At 27.6% G+C, this 12060-nt stretch overlaps 2 protein-coding genes across 3 annotated transcripts; one reads left to right on the top strand and one right to left on the bottom strand.

Moving 5' to 3' along the window:
• Positions 1 to 436: 436 nt before the first annotated feature.
• Positions 437 to 1619, bottom strand: LOC119688359 (CCR4-NOT transcription complex subunit 2-like). The gene is made up of 2 exons (XM_038103037.1): positions 1495 to 1619; positions 437 to 1416 (listed from the first exon to the last, which is right to left on the bottom strand). Exon 2 carries the CDS (start codon positions 1400 to 1402, stop codon positions 437 to 439), a length of 966 nt encoding a protein of 321 aa, XP_037958965.1. The 5' UTR covers positions 1403 to 1416; positions 1495 to 1619.
• A 1778-nt stretch (positions 1620 to 3397) lies between these two features.
• Positions 3398 to 11378, top strand: LOC119689478 (cell wall protein DAN4-like). Of its 2 annotated transcripts, XM_038104312.1 has the most exons (4): positions 3398 to 3775; positions 7567 to 7848; positions 7911 to 8668; positions 8723 to 11378. In XM_038104312.1, exons 2-4 carry the CDS (start codon positions 7608 to 7610, stop codon positions 9380 to 9382), a joined length of 1659 nt encoding a protein of 552 aa, XP_037960240.1. In that variant the 5' UTR covers positions 3398 to 3775; positions 7567 to 7607; the 3' UTR covers positions 9383 to 11378. The 2 variants fall into 2 exon arrangements, with proteins under 2 accessions (XP_037960240.1, XP_037960239.1); XM_038104311.1 differs by having other exon boundaries at positions 3399 to 3775; positions 7911 to 11378.
• The last annotated feature ends 682 nt before the right edge of the window (positions 11379 to 12060 follow it).

Genomic DNA, 12060 nt, shown 5'->3' on the forward strand with positions numbered 1-12060 from the left:
AATAAAATAAAAAAAAAAAATAAAATAAAAAAAAATAAATAAAATAAAAAAAAATAAATAAAATAAAAAAAAATAAATAAAATAAAAAAAAATAAATAAAATAAAAAAAATAAATAAAATAAAAAAAAATAAATAAAATAAAAAAAAATAAATAAAATAAAAAAAAATAAATAAAAAAAAAACAATAAATAAAATAAAAAAAAATAATTAAAAAATAAAATAAAAATAAAAAAAAAGATAAATAAAAAAACCAAAAAAAAAAGTAAATAAAAAATATAAAAATAAATAAAAACACCAAAAAAAAGTAAATAAAAAGTATAAAAATAAATAAAAGCTAAAAAAAATTATCAAAATCTGATATAAAAAATAAATAAAAACAACAAAAAAATATTATCAAAATCTGATATAAAAAATAAATTAAGTTAATATAAAAATTTCAACAAAATCTCTTAGCAAACTGACTCTCGTCAATAGCTGTAATCTGGGTGAATATTTTAAATAATTCAGGAGAATAAAACTCATATTCACCCGTGAATATGGTCTTGTCAATATAGAACTTACGGATATCCAGCGAGCGGCGAACCCAAACCCTCAAGACTTTATGAAAACGCCACTGTCTTTCATATAGTTCTTCAGCCGATTGTAATTGATATTGATCCCTTGGATACATATAGAATATGTAGAAGAGTGTTTCTAACGGCATATATTTAAAATTTAAAGGTTGCAAATGGCTTCTCACATATCCAGAAAATTTGTACTCCTTAGGGAGGTAAATTAGAGAGTCATCAACACCGTAAATATCATCTAAGCCGCCAGTGAAAGTGGTCAGCAAGTTGTCAGGACAATTCAAATCAAGACCCATCTGTGTAAGGTCTAAGCCTTTGCAGAGCAACGTTTGAACAGGATTAGTATTCCTTATCATCGATGCTAACGCAAGCATACCAAATTGATCATCAAGCAGTTTTTTTGCTGGCTCGTTCTGTTCAGGCATTTCATTTGATGAGCTTTCTGTTTCCATGTTATCGACTGATAAAGTCGACTTATCTAATGTTGGCGGAAATTCCATATCAGAAGATTCAAATTTGACTGAGCTCAGCGACATTTCTCTTTCAGCGGCCATCTTAAGCGAATGTGATAAATCGGGGAAGTCTTCTAAGCGCATATTGAAACGTTGTGGTACTGTTCTTAAGCGAAAACTATCCGACGAATTAGGTTGAGCATCTGAAGCGCTAGCTAGAACTTCACTATAATTCTTGGCGGTGTTGGAGCCATCGTAAGCTGCAGTCGGTGAATAACTTTCAACAAAAAATAATTTATGCAGCTGGTTTTTGTCCATGTCAAATCGAACTTTCTTTTTCGATTGATTTTTATTTTGTTGGATATTACTCTTCTTGGGTAACATATCGAATCTTCCAACTGCAAATTAAAATCAGAAATAATTATCATAAATATAATATATGATATTAATATCCGATCAGAATGTTTTATATTTACCTCGCGCTCTACAGACTACAAACAAAACAAACCAATCAAAGCGAACTTCTGAAACAAAACTAATCACCGCAAAAACAGACGCCACTTAACATAAACCCAATTCAAAGTGAACAGCGCCCGAACTGAACTTATTTCTTTTGAAGCGTTTGAATCAAAATTTTCGCGGCGAATTCAAACAATATTTTTTACAGTTAGACAGACACAGGATGGCTTGTATTAAAGGCAAATCATCTTTAAAGATTTTGTAATTATTAAGTTAAATTCATGGACATATATTGTATAAATAAATACTTTAAAAAAACAAACCAATAAGTGGGATGGATTACATAGAGAAACGACTAGTTCTTACTAGAGTTATGAAAAATAAATAAAAACAGCTGATAAATTAAAAGCAATTATATGTGAAAAAATTTTGGAAAATAAAATAAACTAGATATAGATGCCAATTACATAAAAAATGATTATAATTCAGTTATATGTTAATTTTTTAATATTAATATTTTAATTAAATTAATATAACAATTTAATTTTAGTACAAAATTTTAACCATACGAATATTTTGTGATTCTTATTGTTGTACAAATTTTTACTTGTTTCACATTCAAGGATATTTATCAGCAATTCTATACAATTTTTAACTTTTCAAAGTATTTTAGGTCTGTTCCTCGAGCTACTCGTAGTAACTTTGAATAACACCATGTATACACAAGTGAGTTCCACCAGCAAATTTTCGAGTAAATGAGAGCATCTGAGAGAGCGTAATATCCCTGTCGAAATTTAAAAATGCTACACAGACTTTACTTGTACATTTTATTTCAAATAAAATTCGTGTTGATCTGTGAATCAGCTGTTTTGGTTTAAATTCAAATTTTTGTATTGTTCATTTGTGCAGCACTGGTGTTCTCACCAAATTTTACACAAAGCTGTTCCACAAAAATCTGTATAAAGAGCGTAATTTACCATTTTATTTGTGTTACGCTCTCAGTTTCTACTTTACTTGTGTTTTACTTGAGTTTTACTACGACTAATTCGAGGAACAGACCTTTTATCTACTATGCTGTTTTTCAAGCTTTTACTGGCATAGAACAATTTTTTTGTTACTATGACTAACTTTTTTAATATTTTACTTGAATTCCTAATAAACAATGCTATAATAATGATTTTTTTTTGCAATGGGGTGTATGTTAAGGATATATGTATTGTTTTGGCGTTAAATTTAAGATCTATTTCAAAACAAATTTTAAAATAAATTTAAATTTAAGCGTTTTAAAGTTTGCAGCACGCTGACACTCATACCTTAAAATATATGTTAAGGATTTTAAAATGATTTGTTTCAATTTCAATTTAGATATCATATATATATGTATTTAGGTCGGGATTAAAATTTCCTGGGGATTTTTTGCACTGTACTTATGGAAATATTTGTTTATTCATTTATTACACTTATTTATTATTTTTGGTTAAAAGTTTAAAATTTATTTATTAAACATCTTATAATATTTTTACAATAGTAACACTCATTTATAGTAATCTAATTTAACCTACTTTGAAATTCTGATAAATGCCAACATTCGCTGCCATACCGACATAATTTACTATTTCCATCAATTGAAAATCAATTTACTCTTAAATAAGTGAGTTGTGTTAAATTCCTTAACTTTGATTTTAATCTTTCTTCTAAAAGTGAAAAAAACTATAGTTTATATCCTCGTTAGATATCAATTAACAATTTCTAATAAGTTAATAAAAATCTAATAAAAATGTGCAAACTGCATATGCTGGTAACCTTTTTTTTACTTATTATTTGCGCAATTTTGAATTCGCCGCATTTTTGATCATTTGCTTTTGCTTTAAATTTATTGCGCTCTATTGTCGAACATCCGTTAGTTTTGATTTTTTTAATTATAAGTCGTAAATTAAAATTCTGTTATTAAATCATTTTGACGTTACGTGTGAGGAAAATTTTATCTACCTGTAAAACAATCTAACGATTTTAAAACGAAGAATATAAGCAAATATTCTGAATCTTTAGAGCTAAGAAATATATTTGTCACATGAAAAAAGTCGCCGTATTGCAGACATAAAATCTATGTTGCTACGCTGATGTTCCAGCAGCCTTTGGTACATTTTGTTTTTGCTTTGTTTAGCATAATTTTGGAGTAAATCCATAAAAATTGAAGTTTTGCATTGTTTATTTATTTGCTTTTGATTATTTGCAATTCATCCAACTAGTTTTGCATACGGCGCAGTTTACGCATCAATTTATTGCCTATAAAATTGAGTAAGTGGATATATGTATGTATGTACATGTGTACGTTCTGTAATGTCCAAATTTGTATATATGTAATTATTGCTATTAAGTTTGTCTTACATATGAATTATTATCCTAAAATATGTTGAATTATTGTTCACAATAATAAAATCTAAAAAAAATCCATATATAATTAATTTAAAAATTAAAAATGTATTTAATGTCTCGTCAAGAATGTCTTCATTGCTCATTGGAGTCACTAAACCATGTCAATTACTAAGAAATCTGTAAGATTATAATTAATACAGAAACAGTCTTTATGTTTACGTCTATATAATACATTTGTTACGAATTGGGCCCGGTGCTAGCGAACGCGTGTACTGCAAAAAATGCATTCAATTGAACGCGTTGGCATCGTAGGCACTACAATGATGTCTAAAAGCGGTTCCAATAACGGCCGGGAGTACATTGAGGAGCCACACGTTAAGTTCAACGAACAAATACCGTTCGTCACTCCCAAAAGGGACTACATAAGTAGATTCCTGCTTATGTAGGAATCTGTATGTATTCTACACAAGTAGAATACAACCACGGTGAGACTGCATTGCCGCTTCATTTCTGGATGCTTGTGCGCTTTGGAGCTAACAGTTCGTACTTAGGATAGTCTAATTGTTGCTAATTGGCACTATATTGTGTTATACCATATGTGAACAGCACATGATCGTCTGTGATTGACGAGTGGCTCTGGAACATTAACCTGGTCGCTTCTGGAACCACATAATATTTTTTCTTTGTAGTTTCTATTTTATTGCAATGAACGAAATTATTAAGCTTTAAATCCAATCAGTTATAGTCATTGAAGCCAATTTATTCTACACTTATCGAATTTATGGAATCAAGCGGTACGAAAATCAAAAGTTTTTAACTTCTATTATTATAAATAATACATTTTGTTTGTGTGATTATTCAAATTTTTTTTTTTTTTTTTAATTTTTTTTATAATTTTTTGTTTCATGATTTTTTATTTATAATTTTTGTTTTATATATTTTTAATATATTTTTTAACATATTATACTTTTATATATTTTTAATATATTTCTTTTTCAATTATTTTATTTTTTTTAATATATTTTTTATAAATATATTTTTAAATATATTTTTTATAAATATATTTTATAAATATATTTTTTATAAATATATTTTTTTATAAATATATTTTTTATAAATATATTTTATAAATATATTTTTATAAATATATTTTTTATAAATATATTTTTTTTATAAATATATTTTTTTATATATATATTTTTTAAAATATATTTTTATAAATATATTTTTTTAAATATATTTGAATATAATTTTTTATAAAATATTTTTTTATAAATAATATTCTTATAAATATTTTTTTTCATAATCTTTTTTATAAAATATTTTTTTTTAAATATATTTTTATAAATATATTTTTTTATAAATATATTTTTTTATAAATATATTTTTTTATAAATATATTTTTTTATAAATATATTTTTTTATAAATATATTTTTATATGATTTTATTTTTTATATGATTTTATTTTAAATATATATATTTATTTTTTATATATTTTTATTTTTTACATATTTTTACGTTTTATATATTATTATTTTTTATATATTGTTTAAAGGTCTATATCGGTTTGTATGAAACCCAAATTAAGTTTCTTGAATACTGCCCCCACGATTTTTTATTTTAAGATGAGTTATATCTTTGTTATTACTTATGGAATTTAGTTATCTCAATGGATCATTGCAAACCACATAGAAATTAAATTGAAAGAGGTTGGTAATGCTTGGTTGTCATAGACAAGTAACTCTGAGATATCGTGGATTGTTGTTGTTGTAGCTTGCAAGGATATATAAAGCAGTTAACAAGTAAGGAATTACAAGAAAAATACATGGGTTAAAATGTGGATAGGTATTAGTAGTATAATAGGGTAAGGGGAGTATTTAAAAGTTGGAGACGTCGCGGATCTACGCAACTCCTAGGACCACTATTGTGTTTGTCACGTTATTAAAACTTCTGTGACTTTTTTTAATTCTCTTGATAAAACGTTTACTGTTGTTATGTAGCACACGTATAATTAATCCAAAATTATCATCTGTTCTTAGAATTCGTTGCTATAATTTAAATTTTGCAATTACATGTTAAAAAAAGTTATTGGTCATCTAAGTTACAAAATAAACTAGAATATAATTGATATTAGAATAACAGAAAATATCGACAGTATTAAATTTCTAAACATTCTTGCTCTAAAGTCGATTTTATTTTTTCAGAATTTTTCATTTTATTTCGATCGTTACTTCTAGTATATATCTATACGTATTCCGGCAAATTCGCTTTTATAATTTCTAATATTAAGAATTAGAATTATACTAAAATATATATAAAATAAAATATAAAATATACTATGAAGTTAAGCTATTCATACAACTGCTCCAGTATATATTAGAATCGTATGTAAAGCAGAGAAAATTCTATATAGAAGTCAAATACTATTGCTATTGTTGTGGATATTGTAGGTGAAAGGTCTCTTAGAATAATGTTTTAAATTAAGTGCTAAACACATTTTTTATATCAGACTTGCCTACCAATTCTTGGCTTGTCTGTTCCACCATTAATGATGTCACAGCTATTCTTAGCACAAATCAAAGTCATATTTTAGTATTTAAGGGTCTTAAAACAAATTACTATTAATAAATCATGGTTAGAAATTCGACTTATTCGTGTAAATACAAATAAGAGTACTCACGTTGTATTTGCTTTGTGTAAGAACCTATGATCTTCAGTCACTTTAGTTAATACCAATGTTTCCCAAACCTAAAAATATAAAAAATACATTAGATTTATTTCAGAAAGTCAAAAATATGTTTGCATTATAAAGTACATCTAACATATATAGACTTTACTTAAGTCTATCTGGATAAATGGTGCCAAACAATAAGACAATTATTGCCGTTCACTACCAACTAAAGGGACTACACAGGCTATAAACACAACAACAATAATGAGTGTCTAGTTGTAATATTTGCCAGTATTCGAGTATTTCACCGTATACAATTTAAAGTTCTTTATTAAAAACAAGTCTTCTCCAGTATATAAGGTAGGGTATAAGACATTCCACGAAGAACTAAAAATCCTTTTTATTAAATACGATCTAAAAAAGATTGAAGCAAATATCAGAAAAAACGAACCACTCCTACTTTAATTGTGTCCCACCTTTGATAAGACAAATACTTAAAAATGATTGTTCATACTTTTTTTAAAAAAAGTGTATTATTCTAATATAAGTAACTCTACATTAATAATGTAACTTAATAATATAATATATAGTATAACTACATTAATTATAATATATAATATAACTACATTAATTATATTAATTATAATAATTGCAATATTATACTATTATACATAGTTATAATACTATAACTACATATTTGCTCGTTGTGATTATTGTGATAGCCCTTTGTGGTGTGATAAATAGCACCTATAGATCTGTAGACGTAGACGTTCTTGAAACCATATAAGCTAGTAAATATTATTTATTTGATACTAAAAATAATTTCTTGTTTTAATTTGAACTTTTTTTGGGTCGTGCGTTAATTACTCCTTTAAGATACTTTGTTTAGAAATAATAATCATGACTTTGCTATTAAAGGTTGTTATAAATCTCTTAAAGAAAACCACTTTTAATGTATGGCTAAAAATAAATTTATCGTAGAATGTGATAAAGTTGAATGTAAACTAAACGATTTTGTTAATTTTGTTTTTTTTTTTTCAGATTTAAGTATTTTATCCAAATTTAATTATATCTCTTTATAAATGAGTGCTCCTGAAGACACACGAAAAGGATCAAACAATCCAACATCTCAAGAAGAGGAAACGCGTAGCAATGTGCCCACCAACGCAGACGTTCCAGGTTCATCGCAATCTAGGAGTATAATTGCAAGAATAATTGATAGAAATACATCTGGTATAACGCAACAATATACTAGTTCTACCAATCGCAATATTGCTATAGAACCATCCAATCAAAGGCCATCAGCCGAACGTTCGTTGTTACGTTAGTAGAAATATGTTAAGATTGTTAAATTTAAAATATTAATGAATTTTTTTTTTTATTAGCACAAGAACGTCCAGCAGCTTCTTATTTTAATATATCTACTGAACATTTTCCATCGTTACCAGATCCTAGACATTCCTACCATCGTCGTAGTATAACATCAAAACCAAGTACATCAAAAGCAGCCAGTAGCGCATGTGTTCCAAGTAGCTCCAGTAGTGCATCTGTTCCAAGTACTTCCAGAAGTGCATATGCTCCAGGTACTTCTAGTATTGCTTGTGTTCCAAGTACTTCCAGAACTGCATATGCTCCAGGTACTTTCAGTAGTGATTGTGTTCCAAGTACTTCCAGAAGTGCATATGCTCCAAGTAGTTTCAGTAGTGCTTTGGTTCCAAGTACTTCCAGAAGTGCATATGCTCCAAGTACTTTCAGTAGTGCTTTGGTTCCAAGTACTTCCAGAAGTGCATATAATCCAGATACTTTCAGTAGTGATTGTGTTCCAAGTACTTCCAGAAGTGCATATGCTCCAAGTACTTTCAGTAGTGCTTTGGTTCCAAGTACTTCCAGAAGTGCGTATGCTCCAAGTACTTTCAGTAGTGCTTTGGTTCCAAGTACTTCCAGAAGTGCATATGCTCCTAGTACTTTCAGTAGTGCTTTGGTTCCAAGTACTTCCAGAAATGCATATGCTCCAAGAACTTTCAGTAGTGCTTTGGTTCCAAGTACTTCCAGAAGTGCATATGCTCTAGGTACTTTCAGTAGTGATTGTGTTCCAAGTACTTCCAGAAGTGCGTATGCTCCAAGTACTTTCAGTAGTGCTTTGGTTCCAAGTACTTCCAGAAGTGCATATGCTCCTAGTACTTCCAGTAGTGCATTGGTTCCAAGTACTTCGGGAGCAAGTGAAAGTGATATAGAAGAAATAATAGTGCATCCTAATGGTGATATATCTAATGTACGGCCTTCGGTTTTAAATGACCAATATGGAATTTTGAGCATCTTATCAATGATACGAATTGGCGCACCAAGTATATCACATCTAAATCTGGGCATAGATCTTAATACATTAGGCATTCCCACAAATTCAAACGAACTTCTATATCCCAGATTTAGCGGCCCATTTGGAAACGAACCTTTAGCTAATCACAATATGACAGTTGCTGTGCCAAGAGAATACTTAATGAATAACGCAATCGTACATAAAATTACACCACTTAATTTAGAAGTTTTGTCTGACGATACACTTTTCTACATATTTTATATCTGCGTACGAGAAAAAGTTCAACTAGAAGTTGCTGTAGAGCTTTTTAACAGACAATGGCGTTTTCATAAGGATATGAAAGTCTGGTTTCGTCGAGCTTTAGATCGTGCAATCTATAGGAGAATGGGAAATAGAGAAGAAGGTTTATACATTTATTTTGACCCTAATCAGTGGCAAATTGTTTCCGAGTTTCTAATAATTTATGACCAGCAAGTAGAGGCAATACTAAATTTAAGTTTCTGTCAGGAATTTTTTGACCGCAAACATTTATTTTTCTAAATTTATGTTTTCTATTTAACCTCGTGAAATAGGCCAATAGTAGCGCTTGTTTCAAGTTCGTATTTATTAAGATTAGTTAAGCATGTAATTTTATTAATATTATAGATTTTGTCGTCTGTATGTATGTTTATCCTCACATTAAATTTTATGTATTATTTATGTACTTATAAGCAAACAGTATTGTAGGACAAACTAAAATATCTATACATGTTTTTATACGCGACTTATAAAAATAATATCTATTATCTTTTTATATGTCAATAATTTAAATTTATTAAATATTTAAGCTTTTTTATAATGATCAAGAATGCATCTGCTTTCAATGCTTGGATGTTGAATAGGTGCAGAAATATTAAGTTATCATCATCATTGTTGACACAACTCTGTTTGGGTATTTGAGTGTTATCGCATTCATCACAATCTCGTACTTTTATATATTATATTTAGTTCTCTGCACATAACAAATTTATATATAATATAATTATATTTCCAGCATGTTTTAGCTTTAGTGTTTTTAGACCTGTCAAAATATTGGAGTGTTAATACAATCTTTTTTTTTTGCATTTCTTCGATGTGCTTTCAAATAAGTTCAATATCTGTAAGTCTTCTCTATGTTATATGACCAAATTGTTTTCTCTCACACATACTTCATATATCTCACTAAATCTTACTTTAAGAATTTTAGTTAGATTAACACTATTAAACAAATATTATTAATAAAAAATTTATCTATGTAATTTAAAGTCAATTCTGAGGTTGCGGCATCAGAAATATTATGAGAAGCTAATATTTTGCATGATTTCCAGGTCTACATCATATAGCCATTTGTCTATAGAAATGACCTAACGTCTTTTTGTTGAGATTTCATTTATATATGTGTTTTTTCTACAAAGAAACAAAGAGTTTCTGCTACTTAATTCCTTTCCCATTTCTAATTTTCCTGTGAATGTATCTTTCTTTTCTAAAACTCTATTTTATCCATCGTTTCAAGTTTAATAAACAAACATTTATTATGTGCAACTATTGTAATATGTGTTATGACCTTTGTTGCTGTCAAGTTTAGATACCCATTTAGGTTGTTACACTACAAATATTTTATTGTAACCCAAGCAATTCTTTCGAGATATCCTCAACATCCAGCATACTCGCAACAGACCTGATATAAAGGATCTCCCTTGCGGACGTCCTAAATTCCTTCTACTACATACCTATGATGCAGTAATATACCGGTATAACAATACCAACTACTAATCATTGTCTCCAAGATTAACAGTTCTTTAGCTTTCAAGAAAATTGGATAAAATGTCTTTGTTGCATAGACCCATCCAACTTACACATAACGATTTTAAATAATAACATTCGCAAAATAGTGAATAACCATTGATCTTATAAGGAAGAAAATTCTTAGATAACTCGAATCTCTTAAATGGCAGATTGTGACATTATCTTAAAAACAAATTGATAAACAATTCCATCTCCCAATCATTGTGCAGAGTAATTTTGTTATTATTTTGTACTCAATGCTTATTTGGAATTAAGATTTCAATAGTACCACAGTTTTTTTCCTCTAAAAATGTAAGTTAAGTGTTTACACTAGCGAAGGTTAAGGTTATGTTCTTGCAAATCAACTAGAATTTTATATACAATTTCGAAACGAATTCTGAATCGAAGAATTCAAAACAATAAAGTCGTCAACAACTCTTCCCGTATGAAAAGACTTGACTTTTTACTGCAACTATATAGTTGCTTAATAATTTTTCTTCATAGGGTAAAGTGTTGAGCTATTTAGCTTGTAAAACCGACTGAGTTAGAGATTTAGGTGGTGAATATGATTTGGTGGTTTCAAAATAGTTTTACTGTTTTTTTAAAAGTTCATTGATTAGCACTAAATATGTAGTAGGAAACTCAATTATCTGGTTCTGACTTGATCATTATATATATATATATATATATATATGAAAAAATTTATAAAAAAAATGTAATGTAAGAAGCATAAGTTAGAGAAATTGATTTACGTTTTTATTGACTTTTAATTATTTATATACAAATTTGTATTTTTATATATATGTTTTAGTTGTATTTTTTATTAATATCTTTACATATAAATTTATGTATAAAAATTGTATTAAATATAAGTTATTACACAAAACAATATTAACAAGTCAGTATCAAAACATATGGAACGTAATTAATCTATATGTAATAAAAACAAAAATAATATGTATAATAAACATTTGTCAACTGCTTCATAATTGATATTTTATCTAAATATTAACAAAAGTGATTACATTACAAAATTAGGACTATGTTCATATACATTCATATATACTTTCATTTACATACATATATATATTCATATACTATATTCTAAAAATTTAACGTGCTCAGCTCAAGTATGTGCCAACTGATAAAAAAAAAATATTAAAAGAGTAAACAATTAAACAAAACATTTTAATTTGCAAAGAGAATAAATCTCTAAAGTTGCTAAGAAATTATAATAAGGGTAAGTTAGTATGAATGCTAGTTGATATATGGAAAATATAGGTTTAACATTGATAAATGTGTTCAATCAAATTACTAAATTAACAATTTTTGGTTTTGTCTGCGCAAGACTTCAGATTCTTATTCCCAAGAATTTACTTATTTGGTCATAACAATCCATTATCAGGTTTCAGCCT

The sequence above is a fragment of the Teleopsis dalmanni genome, chromosome X (genome assembly GCF_002237135.1).
Source record: "Teleopsis dalmanni isolate 2A chromosome X, ASM223713v2, whole genome shotgun sequence".
Classification (NCBI taxonomy): domain Eukaryota; kingdom Metazoa; phylum Arthropoda; class Insecta; order Diptera; family Diopsidae; genus Teleopsis; species Teleopsis dalmanni.